This window comes from Haplochromis burtoni, unplaced genomic scaffold, assembly GCF_018398535.1.
Source record: "Haplochromis burtoni strain Fernald_Lab_line unplaced genomic scaffold, NCSU_Asbu1 Contig_599, whole genome shotgun sequence".
NCBI lineage: Eukaryota > Metazoa > Chordata > Actinopteri > Cichliformes > Cichlidae > Haplochromis > Haplochromis burtoni.
Window position 1 is genome coordinate 223,862 of NW_024582960.1, and position 16,819 is coordinate 240,680.

Below are 16,819 nucleotides of genomic sequence, written 5' to 3' on the forward strand. Positions count from 1 at the left end.
TATTCTGAATAACTGCTAACATTAATGTGAGAAACATTAAAAAAAAAAAAAAAAAAAAAAAAAAGCTAGGAGACAGAGTAGCTACTTCTGTTTAATCTAAAGGGCTTAGAAAGCAAAGCGTCTGGTCTTCTTTAAGTCCAGACGCTTTTCTTTCCAAGCTCTTTAGACTATGATGACCTGGATGACTGATACCCTTCACAGACATACCTACTCCTGTTTACTGGTTTACTATCACATTCACTCACTAGCTAAAAAAACTGAAATAGTGTTTCGCTAGGGCTGTTCGATATAACGATTTATATCGGATGACGATATAAAAACATTTATAGTTTCATTTTACGCTATCGTTTGTTTCGTGGTATCACAAAATAAACTGTTTATGGCAATATTTTTTTGTCGTTTTGATAGTCACTGTAGTGGCTATATTAATTTCTTAAAGTTCTCTCTTTCTCTTATATTTAATATAACCACACTACGGACGGACAAGCGCCTGTTTTTATGTGTTGTCGTTAGCAACAACGACGGTAAAACCATAGCATGTCCGCTTGTTTATTTTCCACATAAAACTCTCAAAATAAAGCTCAAGATCCTGTTGAGACTTCAAAATAAACTGAATCACGTGAAAGAATATGCAGAGTATTTATGGATGAGAAGTAAAAAAAGAGCCGCCAGGTGCTAAAAAATAACCCTTAGACTCAAACGTTAGAACAGGCTTTTCCCCGCAGCACGCCGTGTAATAAATACTCAAAGAAAACGGCGGCTGTTACAACTTAGGTCTAAAAATGTATAGTTTAATGCATCAGTTAAAAAACTCGACTCCAGGTACACGACGCCCAGCTGGAAACACTTCCCGCAAGTCGAGCTGCCCGAGATTCACAGAATTTACAGAAAATGTTAAATTTTTGTGATTTATATCATTATCGGGAAGATAGATGTTTTATATCAGGATATGAGATTTTGGTCATATCGCACAACCCTAGTATTCGCTTAGTAACCATCATTAGGTAAATTAACATAAACATTACTGTACAAACAATAACTCAAACAATGCAACGCAATAACTTTACTCTCAAAAACTAACCCTTTCAGAGTTGACATCACTGCTCCAGGGTGCCAGTGTTTTAAATGCTTGTGCACTGCAGTAGCGCCATTGAAGGAAAATGCCACTTTGCACAGTCTGCATTCAACTTTGTGAAAATGCTTTCACTTTTTTTTTTTTTTAAATAAATCTCCCTTTCCATTTTCTTCTGTCATCCTGTTTTACAATTCAACATTCTTCAGCACTCCATACCGAGTGCTGTCTTTGCAGACGATAAACAGCAATACTCCCCCCATAGCTTCCATTAGTCTACTGCAGTAACAAATGACGTGTCAACAATTATATTTTGCGTCATTGATTATGGCGATGAATCATTGCAGCCCTAGTAAGCAGCCCATCTGGCTCACTCCTTGGCCCATGCTGCTGATGTTTCAAAGAGACGGGAACTTTGTATGCACTGGGGTTTTATAAAAAGGTGAGGCAGGTGTGCCCCCCGACCCAATAAGGCAATGAGTGCAAAACACTGACTTGGTGCTGAGGCAGAGTGTCAAGAAGAAAAACTGCTTTTACAGATCATCTCTATTTGGTCAGTGTCTTCAAACTAGCATACATTTTTGTCCTCCACAAACATTTGTCAGAACAACATCTAGGCCCATGCTGTTTACAGTCATGGTGATGCACAGAGCAGTCTGAGATTAGCTATAATCTCTAGGTGAAGACTGGGGAGAGTCAAGGAGGACTGACATGGTAATCCTGACTAAGCCCCCCGTACATAAGATGGGTATGACACAAGAGATGGGAGGATTCATATCTGTGTATGACATGAGGGCCTGGTGGCGCCAGTGTTCGGCAGCCTCGCCTCTGTCAGTGCGCCCCAGGGCAGCTGTGGCTACAACGTAGCTTGCCATTGCCAGTGTGTGTGTGAATGGGTGAATGACTGAATGTAGTATAAAGCGCTTTGGGGTCCTTAGGGACTGAGTAAAGCGCTATACAAATGCAGGCCATTATCCATAGATCACGTTTACCATTGTATGACTAAGGCTACATTCACACTGCAGGTAAAAGCGCATCAAATCCGACTTTTTTGACCCTATGCGACCCATATCCGATCATGGTATGACAGTTTAAACAGCACAAATCCGATATTTTCAAATCCGACCTAGGCCACTTTGGTATGTAGTACTGAATCCGATACATATCTGATGTTTTAGAAAGCGACTGCCTAGACCCGGTTTGTAGAGTACGCTTGGGGAGTGTGATCGTGTGTACAGCGTCTCTTTATGTCTGTCTCCACGTTGGTTGAGTGTGGAGTAAGTGCATATGAGAGCATGAGGGTGGGAACGGATGTTTGTATCTGTGTGTGCCTGTATGTCTGTGTCTATATGTCAGGTTGGGTGTCAGGCGCCACCTCTCTGGGGACATCTCAGGCCTATCTCCCCCTACCACCACTTCCCCTGCCAGTGGCGGACCCCCTCAGACATCGGTGCGTTGGTGGTTCTTTGTGTCCGGGGATGGGCGTCCAGGTACACACCGGCTCACTCCTTGGCGGCCGCTTATCGGGGCCTGGAGCCTGGGGCTCGCTCGGGCCACTTCGGAGGTGGGGTGCCCCCGGCCTCTCGGCCTGGGGCTCGGTCACTCAGGCACAGCTGGCTGCCGGCGGAGCTCACGGGCGCGTCACTGCAACTCCCCCTGGCTTCTGCTCCGCGGCTGCTGAGTGAGCCCTCATCTGGGACTCTCCTCAGCTCTTTCTGGGACAGTGGCGCGGCTGCCCCTCTGTTGGTCTTCCTTGGTCTCTTGTGTTCTGGGGGCCTCTGGATGTCTGGAGTTTTGATCTCCTCCATACCTGCTTCATACCCTGGAGGACGGGGCTGTGGCCCCCCCACACCCTCTAGCAGATTATTACATGAAGGAACCTTTTAAAAAACAAAAAACAAGCGCGTCCATGCTCACAGGTGTACACACGGGTGGTCACACCCACAAACTACACCCTTTTTGGCTCCTACCTCAAAGCACACTGTGTTCTGTTGATCTTATGTGCTGCACAATAATGTTTAATATTTAGTATTTACTGTCATATTCCCATATATCATTGTGATGTTGTTTATTCTATTACTCTTGTTCTCTTCTGCTCGTTTTCTTTTTTCTTTCTCAGCAGGTGATCCAGGTGATTGATATATGCATTTTTATTTTTCTTTTTCTGCCCATTCTGTTGGTTTTTGTCTTTTGCCCTTCTCCCCCGTCCCTCTTCTCAGCTGTTTCTCTTTCCCTCTTTCTTTCTCCCCTTCTTTCCCCCAGTCAAGTCTGTCCCGTATTCAGTAAGTGAAAATAAAATAAACAATAAAAGGTGAATCAAATGGACCATTACGGCAAGGCTGGGATGGTCAATTTGGTAAAGTAAATCCGTTGGGCATCTTTGTTTGCCTTTAGACAACAATTCTGATGGCAAAAGAGCCAAACGGGACAGGCAAAAAAAAAAAAAAAAAAAAAAAAAAAAAAAAAAAAAAAAAAAGAAAAAGCAGTTTAATATCATAAAAGCGTCAAGTCGCATTAAATCAAATCCGTCTTTTACGTCAATGACACAAGACAGATGCCAATTATCAGCGCCGGAGATGACAAACGAGAAATCATTGTGGCCATTGTTAAAGCACGGGCTCTTTTTTTTTTCCCCCTCAGTGTCCTTCTTTCACTAATTAATTTGTCAAAATTCAGTCAGCTACTACTGTGCAGAAATTGATAGACTGCTGCAACAACACCTACTAGCTCTGTAGCCACCATTTTTACTTCCGTAAACAGAGCGCATTATGTGTGACGTCTTCTTTTGCGCATGCAGGCCGCTTTGAGGGCCGTGAACCATTCACACTAGAGTGCGTTTGCTGTCACATTTTATTCGTAGTGTGAACAACCAGATGGGGAGGGGGGGGGAATCATATTTGATAAAAATGTCGGAATTGAGCATTAACCTCCTAGGACCTGGCGTCCACATATGTGGACATCACATTTTGGGTTATTTAGACCAAAATACTGAATTTTGCTCTACAAGGGCCTGATATCCACTCACGAGGACATTACACTGCTGCTGTTCCATCAAAATTTTAAACGAATATCCTCATATGTGGCTCTTATTTTTCTTAAAAACCCAAAAAATAAAAAAAATCTGGTAATTCTTTGTTTTTACATTCATCGGGCCCCAATGTGGCCAAATATCAAAGGGAAATTAAAAATGCATGCCGTGGACGAGTTCGGGTCTTAGGAGGTTAAGACCTGCAGTGCGAACATAGCCTAACAGACAACAGTACTGTGATCAGGCAAACACATTTCTTCTTATATTTCAAGAGGATCGTCTTTTCATCAGGATCACTAGAACAACAACTGTCCTAGTGAGATCTGAGTTTTCAACCCCAATATCCTCAGCTCAAACTCAAAAAGCATCCTACTATAGTACAAAGGGGGGGAAAAAAAAATCCTACGAGACATACTGCCAATAAATTTGTCTAGTGAGAAGCAGTAGTAGTTCACAATGTGTCACAAATGCCAGAAAAGACCATCTAGTGACACCTTCTAAAAATTCTGGCAAGCTATTCAACAATCCAACAGGCAATTCAGAAGAAGTATAGTGACAGCTTAAGAAGCTAGATCTTTCCCAGTCCCAATCCTAACCCTATCATACAACTAGAACAATAAGCTTTTGACTGACTGATAATAATACAACTACAGCCAGAAATATTTTAAGATTTAAAATCAACTAAACATTAATATAGTAACAAGTTTTTAAAAGCTTATTAAAAGAGAGAAAGTCAGGAAAAGGCTCTAATTCACACCATCAGAAAGCCAAGAGCAACATGTGTCAAGCTTTAAAAAGGCATTATGAGAAGTGGTAGCATCTAAGAACTCTACAGTATGCTATTTTCACACTTCTGTCTTTCACTAACACTAGAGGAAACAGCTAATTAGACACGCCACATATACAAAGTGCAAAACAAAATGTGTCAGGAACTTCATCATTAAAAAATGAATAGAAAATTTATTGTATTACTATAACACCTTTTTAAAGTAGTTATTAGCTGAAAATCTATTTAAGATTTTGTTAAAGGTTAGGGACTGCCACTTCCTATGTATGTGGCACATTTTGGGGTAGACTTCAGTCAAAACACCATAACAAATTCAACTGGATTATATTTTGTAGAGACCAGAATATTAAAAATGTCTGGACCTTGAAACTCAACAGTAGAAAAGCATCCCAATTTTCTCAGGACATACAGTTACTCATCCATCTCAAACCTGTAAAACATGTCAATTTGGTTCCATAGATAAATCCCTTTTCTGCATTTTTTTTTTTTTTTTTTTTTTAAATCAGTAGAGCCTTTGAGAGAGACCATTAACATATGTGCTAACCCACTGGTAGCTCCTGGCACAATTGATGGAAAGGGAGGAAAGAGAGAGATAAGGTTAAGTTATAATGGGGACGAATAAGGAAGCATCCTGTTCGCTATTTTGCACAACTTCCTGCCACAGCCCTTAGAATTTGAGAAATAATACAGCAGGGTGGAAACACTGACATTTCCGTGGCGTGTATATGACTGAGCATGCATGCGTGTGCACACACAATGTGAAAAAATAATCGAATAAAAAAAAAAAAAAATAGGAGAAGTAAGAAGTAACGAGCGTGAACACCAACTGTGATGAGGCTATTTAAGTAGCTTGCAACAGTGGAGCCTGTTTAATAAGTTTCAACTGAACAGCCTTAAAGTTGCAGTGGATTAAAGTGTTGGAAATATTCAACAGATGTAAGCAGCATGTGCACATCGGCATTTGGTGAAGTGATACAAGTGAGGAAAAATGAGCATGACAAAGAATGACACAGAAACAGAATGCTCAGTTTGTCCTACTGGCTCTTTCGATCATACTACAAAACACAAGCAACCAGCAGACACACCTCTAAGCTACTGCAGACCGGAAGGCGTGTTCCTGTACAGACAATGCACACTACTGACACCCAAAAATGAAACCTACTCCATCTGGCAAGATCAAGATGGAGTTGTGATGACAGTTTCTGTTTCTTGTGACTGACAGTTGACCGTTCTTCATTTCCCCCCACTCTCTCTTATGATTAACAACTAGTACATCTATATGGAATACAAAAGAACACTTGATGACAACCACCATTCTCTCCTTGCAGTTTTGTGGCCAATAAACAAATAAAATAAAATTAAAAAAGAAATGTTAGCTTACATGTCAAAAACTTCTTACTGATGATGCTTACTAAGCAAACACCGCGTGAAAATGCGAAAGTAAACAATTAAACAGGAGTAGCTACATTGTCCCCTTATTTTTATTTTTAGTCGATTACCAAAATAATCTTTAGTTGCAGTATGAGTGGCCAATATAGATCAAGTCTCCCACTACATGTTGTTTTAAAGCTGCATCTTAAGATTACTGTCATTATGTATTCATTGTCTGAAGTGATTGTAACTCTGTTAAATCATAAAAATAAGACAAACCCACAGAAACTTTGAAAATAAGATAAAGTAATCTAATGTTCATGTGTCTTCAGAGGAGCAACACAAACACTTTGATTAATAAGACATTTGTGTAATATAACATATATCTTGGCAGTTGGTTTAATTTTTTTTCCAGCTCATGTAATTTTTATATTATTTTGTTTGAAAAAATGCAAACAGAAAACTGAGATAAACATGCATTCATTCTGACAGCAACTATCACAGGGCATACGCGACAGACACTTCATGTTGAACCAAACTCATTCGGTCATATGCATGCATCCGTAACACTTCTACTTTGCAGTTTTATGTTAACATGCTCTAATTATGTCCTATATTTTCTAAGGCAAAAGACATGTTAACAGGAAAAGTCTCTTGCAAAAGTGACCTTTAATCAAAAAAGCCTAACAAAGATAATAGTGGAAGACTGAGACTTAAAAATTTAAAAAAAAACAACAACCACAAAAAAACAAAAAACAAAATACACACACCCAACAACCCAGATGAGATTACGTTCTAAGTATTTGTATTTCAGTGGTGTACCTGCTTTGCATTCCAGTGTGTGCGTTTCAAAGAATTTTTATTACACAACTCAGCTCTCACATCCAGTCGGAACAGGCTTCAGAGAAAGCAGCTGCTTTCTGATCTGTGCAGTGCAACAGCAACAGAGCAAAAAGGGACTACAGTATATATGCTCACCCCTTTAGGATCATTCTAGTGATGTGGCTAATGTGGATGTTAGATAAAAGGTACATTCGGCTGCTCCCTTATTTCCACGGGTTTTGCTCCAGAGGATGGACCAGCACGTTTTATTTGGCAAAGACTTCATGTCGGATGCAGCCTTCCCAATTATCCAGACTTGGAACACCAGGAGTAGACCATCTTATGACCACCTGTGGCTAGGTTTGTGGTTATTGGATAACTGCTAATAGATAAGCAGCTATGATAATTGTTTAATATTATTAGTTTTAAAGTGTTGTTCAGAGTTGTGAACATCAACTACTGCTAGTGAAGAGAGAGGTTGTGTACTTGCCTGGCTGCAACAGTGCTGTGTGCAGTTGTGTGTGCATTCGAGGCAGGGAAGACAGCACTGCTTGTATTGATAGAGTAATTTTTAGTATTGATTAGTACCTTAGAATGTTTTTTTCTGACAACCCTAGTCTGGCATGTCCAGACTAGGCATTCCCTGCCTCGAATGCACACACAACTGCACACAGCACTGTTGCAGCCAGGCAAGCACACAACCTCTCTCTTCACTAGCAGTAGTTGACATTCACAACTCTGAACAACACTTTAAAACTAATAATATTAAACAATTATCATAGCTGCTTATGTATTAGCAGTTATCCAATAACCACAAACCCAGACATACAATTCAATATTTATTCTTAGTATTGTGCAAATAATCTGTCAATTTTTGGTCGTACAAGATTTATTCTTTATCAGCGTGGAGTGGATACCTGTTAGTTAACAGGAATTTCACTCTCTTGTAGTTGATCCAGAGTTGTATAGATTCTACCTCATTCACTGTTTTGTGTGGCTTAAACCAGTTAACAAGCTTCCTATAGCCAGGCTGATGTCAACAAAACAGTTTAAACAGCAGGCAGACTTTCAGTTTCTCACCTGTCTGTGGTCAACTTGAGCTTCTTAATTAAGCATAAAAAAAACTATGCATTTTGACAGAAGGTACAGTGTCATTGCTGTTCCTATTTTATCAAATAAATGAAAGTACTTGGGAATACTACAAACAAGATGGCTCATCGCTGCTGATAGGAGGTAAACTTTCTGCAAGCAGTTGCAGTCTGACTGTCTGCGATCACTCTGAGATTGTCCAAGGTTTGCAAATAATTGCTGTCTAATTTATGAATGTATACAGATTACCTATTCCTATCACAAGTCACAAGAGTGAGGGGACTTGAATTAACTGGCTTCCAGATGTGAATTTATCAGCAACAGATATGTTAATTTCAATCATTCAATCACAATTAACTGCTGTATTATCAGAAACCTATTGCATCTGACTGACCAAGTAAATACATTCAAAAGCATACTGATTATCACACTAATAGGAAACTGACTGTCTCATGGCAACATTTATATCAAGTTTTAGTGATAGTGTTAGTATGCTTGACAATCTCATTCTGCACTTAAAAAAAAATTAATTATCTTATTGGATAAAACAGATATCGACAACTTTGAGGACTTAATTTGCAGTTGAAACAGGCGATAAATTGCACCATATTATTCCAAAACTAAGCATGTCACAAAAAATTGTTTAGTGTTTAAAAATCACAAAAATATCATAATGTGATTGAAGTATTTCTATATCGTATCGTGAGGTGTCTTTCTGGGTGAGCTGAGTTGTGTTGAGTTGATCAGACCACATAAAGAGGAGCTGCAGAGATTTTCTGCTCCTAGTTTTTCAGCACCCATTTACCTTGCAACTGTGTTTGTAGAATCAACTGACTCATTTAAGCTTCACACGACCTGTAACTTATTATCGCTGACTGCACACTCAGTGCACATTTTCTGCCCTGCTTAATCTCCTTATCTATATATTCACCTTTCTGGCTTCTTCCTTTTGGTTTTTGTCACTCCTCCCTTCATTCCTTCTCAGTTTGTGTCTCTCTCTCTCTCTCTCTCCCCCTCCTTCTGCCTCCCCCAGTCTCCACTCACTGATGGCTCACTTGCTTTCCCTCCTCAGCCTTACTCTGTAAAATACTGCTGTTCACGCTGAGCCAAGAGGCCCCTGCCACTACCAGTCCATTAACCACTCCAGTTTCATGCTGGCACTCAGTCATCCTATTCTTCATCTCACAGTAGGCTCTTCTTCCCCTGAGATGCATGGAACAGGAACCCATGTGTCTGGGTGTACCTATAGCCCTTTTAAGACATAGGACAAGCAACACTGATGGCTTAATTTATTAATTAAAGTGGGAGAATCATTTAGAGCCCAAGGTCAGTGATGAGAGCACTTCGTATTACACACAATTATTTGCTATGAGTATGATTTTAGACAATAGGAACATGGGGAAATATGCATGAGGTCAAACATATCCTACAATGTGCTGAATAAATGTGAGCATGTTCCAATCAACTGTTTTTTTCCCCTCGACATGTTATTGCTGTTAAGGGCAGCTTCCATAAAAGAAAGGTTTTAGTAAACCAAATTACTTACAAGGAGACGTTCACATGGAAATGGTAAATGGACTGATTTTTACATAGCGCTTTTCTATTCTCCCGGAGTACTCAAAGCGCTGTATGCAACATGCCACATTCACCCAATCACACCCATTGTCTATACAACTTTCTCTATACGTAGTGCTTTCTAACTACATTCAGACACATTCATACTCCGATGGATGCATCGGAGAGCAACTTGCGGTTAGTATCCAAGGATACTTGACTCCATGCAGACTGGAGGAGCCAGGGATCGAACCACCAACCTTCCGATCAGTAGGTGACCTGCTCTACCTCCTGAGCTACAGCCACACGTGTAATCGTGTGGCTGTAGCTCAGGAGGTACCACACACAACCATCTCAGCTTATCAGCTGCAGACAGTTGACACCGTTTTCTGGTGAATAGGATAATGCAAATATAGAATCAACCTATTAAGATTGCGGTCATGACTTTTGCATTGAATTGACCATGATATTCATTCAGATCTGAATCCATCACATTTAAATGCAGAGAGATTAATATAAAAAATAAATAAATAAATAAATAAATAAATAAACTACATGTCTGAAAGGAAGTGTGGGCAAAGCAGACCCACTGTAAACCAAAGCAGTCTTAACTACTGTACTTGACACTGAGCCAGACTTTGTGTGAGACTAAAGAGTCATGACCTGACTTGCTTAATTTGTGCAGTTATGGTAAATTACACATTTGCTGAGGTGGTTTCCCCAGGAAGTTGGTGCACTGGTGCACAAAGGCACCAGCAGGCATGAGATGTTATGCTTAAAAGAAAGATCCACTTATCTTTGTTATTAATCAGACTTTTAATTAATAAAAAAAAAAACATAATAACTTGCATTCAACTCTTCAAACCCATGTCCAGTGTGGCAAATAACTACCTTGTTGTTCTATTCTATTGTTCTATTGTTTTCTATTGCTAGAATAGAAGAGAATAGTCCTTTATTGTTATAGTGGTTGAGTGTATTGCAGTTGTCCTCAGAATAGGAAACAAGTGTGTTAATATAGTTAAAGGGACAGAATAATCAGTAAGAGGCTATAGATTTTTGTAATAAGAGACTAAGGGCATTATTGCTATACATTTCTCCTCATAAGTGAAACGTTTAATGACTACTAATATCTAAAGCTTAAACAAAATTTATAAATATTTACATGACAAGTAAATCAGCTGGCCAATTGAGGTTGGAAAACTCCAACTTCCTCAACTCAAGAGAGAAATATTAGCCAAATTCTTAGATACACCTGCTCATTAACACAGATGTCTAATCGCATGGAAATGACTCAATTCATTAAAGCAAGAAAGGTGTTTTAATAACTTTGAACATGGCATGGTTGATTGTAGCAGATGGACTGGTCTAAGGATTTTGGAAACTGCTGATCTACTGAGGTGGTTATGTGGGATTATCCCACATAACCACCTCAAGGGTTTACAGAGAATCATCAGAAAAAGTGAAAGTGTCCAGTGACAGGCCGTAGATGAAAAGGCCTTGTTTATGCCAGAGTTTAGGTAAAAATAGTAAAACTGCTTTGAACTGATAGGAAGGTAATTCAAATAACTACATGATACAACCAAGGTATGCAGAAGAGCATCTCTGAACACATCTCTGTCCGACTGAAGCAGATAAACTACAGCAGCAGAAGACCACAGCTGATGTCAATCCTGTCAGCTAAGAGTAGGAAACTGAGCTACCAATCATATGAGCTTATCTAAATTGGATAATAAAATACTTGAACAAAGCTATCTGATCTGAAAGAAAGGGTCTTGAGACTTTTAGCTAACAAACCTGCAGGAAGGTATGATAGCATCATGCCAATAAGGACAAAAATATCTAAGCACCTTGATCTAAGGAGCTTGGAAAGAAAAGCGTCTGGAAAAGGTGGAGAGTCCCAGATTTTAAACCCATTTAAACCCAGTGGGGGGGATACTCCCACTGGGTTTAAATCTGGGACTGCCACCTTTTGACCCTAGAACTGAAGAAGCTTCTCAGCTGAGAGGTGAAACATCTTCAAGCAACTTAAAGAAGTCCAGACGCTTTTCTTACCAAGCTCCTTAGATTACGATGACCTGGATGACTGAGAACCTTCACAGACATTTTCCAGCACCTTGTTAAAGCTATACCGTAAAGACTTAAGGCAATTCCGAAGGCAAAAGAGGCCCACACCACTTTAAATGAGGTAGACATAATAATTGGATGTGAATGTATATTTTGGTAGTATAGTACGTTTTTGTTTTAAATTCAACAGGTCTGTCTTTTTTCACTTTCAGGAAAAATATAAAATCTACATCTCTTTTATGCTATAAATTACTAAAGAAACCTAATAAAACATTACATAGTTTGCAATGATGATTAAAGTCACAATAGGAAGCAATCATTTAAATTATAGCATAAGACATCCTCTCACATAGTTTCAAATTTCAGAAACTTGAAACACTATTATTCTGTCTTAACACTTTACACACTGCAACATCAAACTAGCTAAAATGATCCTACAAAATGCCAACATCCAGTTATCTACAAACAATTTATGAAGAAAAAAAAATAAAAAATAAAAATCAGAGAGCTATCTCTGGAGCCCCAGAAAAAAATGCAAGTTACTGGCAAACTCAATGGCCAGAGCTAGACTCTGATCTAGAATTCACTTTGTATTCCAAACAGCTGTCCAAAGGCAGTGATCCCTGGCTAATCCTCACCGTACCTTCCTGCTGGGTTGAGTAAGCATGTTTATGTCAACAGCAAGGATGCTGCTCTTTTCTGTCTCTCTGGGCCTGAAGAACAGAGATAGCTCTTTAGGGAGCGCAGCTAAAGTGATCTGCTTTATAAACAAAACACCTTGGATAAGTTCACTGTAGGCACACTGACTCATATTTTTAACACTAATGATAAACCTAACTGCAGGCTACATATGGCTAACACAATCTGTGTGAAGTGAAATCCACTGAAACACACGCACATGTTTCAGCTTACAGACATGCCTACACAAGCCTTATATCACTACAGTATGCATCTGTGGGCCAAGCCATAGTAAACATTACACAAGTTGAGCTCTAGGTTAGTAAACATCTAAATAATAAAATTATTGTGATGAGTACAATAGAAAGATCTCTATTTTGAAGATATGAAAAAAATAACCATCTGTCACTACTTTAGTATACTTGAATAGATGTGAAATATAGCTGAAGCTATTCCAATAACATACTGCATGAAAAATAAATAAATAAATAAATAAATATCTAATGCCTCATTTATGGTCACTGCTCTGGTTATTGTGGATGCCTGTGACATCACCACGGCCCCATAACCATTCATATTGACACCCGAAGCATGATAGACACGGTGCAGTCTCCTGAAATCTCAGAAGAAAACCTTTGCATTACTACTGAGCCAAATGATACTACTACAACTACTAGTTGTTATTGTCATTATCAGTATTATTATTATCATATGATAATGAAGTTGTTTTCAAAGTTTCTCCCTCTCTGTAATCTGCACGGTCCTGCAATAATATATCACTGACTTGATAGTAAAGGCATAACTTCTTTTACAATTTTGTCTCCAAACCAGTTGCACTGGGTTACAAAAAGATCAAGAGGCACACATCAAGTGGAAATGACAACAAAGTGTGGTGGGTGTCTGTTGTTGTGATGTGACTTGACAGGCGCTGTTGTTTGTAAAGTTCATATGGACTCTTTCAAAAACCATGACACTGTCTAGCAAACTATATCATGATTAAACTGAGAGATCGCGTCCCAGAAGACACACAAAAAAAATATTCACAAACAGATAAGTATTTTTAAGAATACCAAAATACAAGCTCGAAGGACAGGCCATGGTCAAGATGACCTGCTGAAGTTCAACCCAAACGTCACAATGGGAAAGGAGAGTGATTTTTAATGACTTTGCAACTGGCATGGTTGAAACTGCTGATCTACTGAGATTACCACACACAACCATCTCAAGTATTTAGAGAAAATGGTTTTTAAAAAAAAAAAAAAAAAAAAAAAAGAAATCTATCAAGTGAGTGTCCATTCTCTGGGTGAAAATGCATTCTTGATGCCAAAGGAAAATGGCCAGCCGATTCAACCTGATAGGAATACATGGGAAATCAAACCTTGAAGCAAATTGCTACAGCAGCAGAATAACACACCATGGTTCCACTCCTGCAACTGTCAGCTAAGAATAGGAGACTAAGGCTACAATTCACATGGGCTCACAAAAATTGGACAACAGATTGAAAAACAGTTTCCTAGTCAGAGGAACCTGAACTTCAGCAGGTTGCCAGAAAGGTACTAGCAAGGTGTACCTAACAAAGTGGCCAGAAAGGATCTATTATTTTACTTAAACAAATGCAGCTGACTATTTTGTAGGTCAGATTTTAATTTTCAAAGTCCAAATACCAGTAAAACAAGCCAGCATTCCTAAACAGAGTTGAAAGGTTTGGTGGCATTCTAACAGAAGCCAGTTTTTAAATGCAACCGGTTTTCAATTCTCATTCCTAGTCATAAGTCTAACGTACTCCATCATGTATAACTGGCATGTCTAAAATGAGAAGAAACCGGAACATGATGAAGTCATAGACAAGTCAAAGCGAATGATGGAAGAGTTGAGAAAGCTGATGTCACACTGTAGATCAGGTAGACCAAAGAATTCTAAACTCTCACAGCGGTGTAATCAAATTCTCTGCCTCTCCAAAAAAGGGTTCCTATTTCACAAACAGAAGTGCATTGTAGTCAAGGACATAAATTATTCTAGGCATGCAGAAGCTAACTTACACTTTCAGGCATACTCAGTAAAAAATAGACTCAGTTATGTACTGTTATCTCTGGTGATTGCACAATTGGTTTCTGTCTGTGACTCATATTTACTTTAGGTAGGCCTAGCCTACCTAACCCTGTGTATAGATGAACACTGCTATAATACTAGGTGTTAATTTAATGACCACAACAGTTTTCTTAATTTGATTTGTCTTTCAAACAGAAACATATTTTTCTCAAAACTGCATAGGCACAAAACCAAACATTTGCTCTATATTATATTCAGCTTGTCACTACACCACCTATTTGAGCATGCAACTTTGCAAGGAAATGTAAAACACCCTAATATGCTGGTCTTTGTCACAAAAAACTGGGCCTCAAAGTTCAAATGCTTGCCGTTTGTACCTCTGGGCACATATCCAACTGGTTCCACCCCCACACACACACACACACACACACACACACGTCTTAAAGAAAAGACATGGGGGGGGGGGGGAAGAACACCTGCTCTATGAAACATTTTCCTTTCACCTGGCTCTAAAGCACCAAATATTTAATTACGTGGGCTCTAATATGGACTGAAAACTCTTTGAAACTAACCGTTTACTTGGTCTCTGCATTCTCTATGGTTACCGTTTTTCACCTTATCGGGTTTCACCTGTTGCTAGACATGACCAAGTGTTCTATTACAAAACAGTTTGCTGATGACAGACATCACTACTGGTAACTCTGGCAGGCACGCACCACGCTGAATCATACATGCTGACAAAGCCAAATAGAAACCACCTAAAGTAATTTAGATTAAGTCACCTTGGGAAGATTTTAGCCCCACCTTATCACAGAAAGCTATTTCATTCGCTTATACAGTTCTATTTAAATACTTTTGCTTTACATAGCAACTCCATATATAAAACCCACTGCAGAAGAAAACACTAATTATTAACTGCACATGTGCAAATGAAAGGTTTGGTGCTTGAGCTGCCGGGAGCTCGTCGGGATTGCAAAATATAAGGTTTATGGGAGAGTTTATGTCTTCGGAGTTAAAGTGCCAGTTACTTCCTCATATGCTGACTTTCTAGTACTTTGACCTCAGTCGTGAATCCTATTGAGCACCATTTCAAGCTGCACTGACAGCTGGTGAGAAGCCAGCTCCAAGGGGCGAAAGTAATTACAGGTACGGTGGCAGCTCGCCGCTTTGTAGCTTTACTTAAAACTTTAGAGGAAGACAATCAGTGGTTTACTGCAGCAGTTTGGTGCCCACCCCCACTGATGGTTACATGATAAAGGTGCAGGAAGTTGAACCAGTGGGATACTCACAAATTTCTTTTTTCCATCTCCATCATCGTAGCTCTTCTTTGATTTCTTGTCCTTCTTGGGACCAGCAGCTGAGGCAGAACTCCCCGTCTGGTGATCCATATTTCTACCTTTTAATCCGTTTCCTTGAATTGGATGTCAAAATAAACAAGTGGAACAGTAATCCTTTTTTTTTAGATTTTAAACGTCAATGGAAAATGCCAACTTCTAATTCCCAGGGGCCTAGGCTAGTGCCCAGGCTAACTAGCTACAATTAGCGCAGTGCTGCTAATAATTTGGTAGAAAGCCAACAGACAAAACGAGCCCCTGTTTAAGCCGCCTCTCGGTATCACTGGAGGAGGGAAATTCAAAGCACAGCCCAACACAACTCCTCGAGACGAAAAGTACGAAAACAACCTGTTGCGTTAATAAAATACAAAGTGAGGACGCCACTCTATTATTTCCCACATGCAACACAAGTCCAAGTTTTTAGAAACGTGGATTTTAGGTCCTGAATGTATGCGTACTATCTGAGCTAACCTTAGCTTCAGCTAGGCTAGCTTGTAACAGTTAGGTAAAGGAAAACACAAAACAAAAAAACTCTTTCCGCTATCCACGAGTTGTTTCGACGACCACAGCGCGAGCGCTAAATTGGTGTTATCAATGACCTAGGTCGACGATGTGTCCTCAATTTGTTTCCATGGCTGTTAGAAGTTAGTAACTTTTTAACCCCTGGTTGACAGAGGGGAAGCAAGTACGTCTTTAGCAATAAAGGCGTCTTCCTGTTCTTCTGACAGTCCGCTCTGCAGTAGTTGGAGGGGGGGAGGAGCCTGTGTTCTGCCGCTTCACCTGAGAGGATTTATCTGACAGCTCTAACTCCACCGCATGCAGCTGATCGGCTAGACAGTTTCCAGGCATGCCGTGCAAGTTGAGACTAATAACCGGTGAAATATTTACATGACAAAGATGGGAGAAACAGACACAGCTGTGTTTGTGTCATAAATGGAACCTTACTTTTTTCTAATTACTTTAATTAGCTT

The 16,819-nt window shown here is 39.6% G+C and overlaps 1 protein-coding gene across 3 annotated transcripts in view; it reads right to left on the reverse strand.

Moving 5' to 3' along the window:
• The window catches only part of LOC102309003 (protein diaphanous homolog 1), a 99,725-nt gene extending 83,130 nt beyond the window's left edge, over nucleotides 1-16,595 (reverse strand). For 2 of the 3 annotated variants that reach the window (XM_005948896.2, XM_014329797.2), the window contains exon 1: nucleotides 15,804-16,595. In XM_005948896.2, the coding sequence (XP_005948958.1) occupies nucleotides 15,804-15,902 (99 nt within the window). In that variant the 5' untranslated portion in view covers nucleotides 15,903-16,595. The remainder of the gene's footprint in view (nucleotides 1-15,803) is intronic. The other variant, XM_005948894.2, reaches the window with a different exon arrangement.
• Nucleotides 16,596-16,819: the final 224 nt, after the last annotated feature.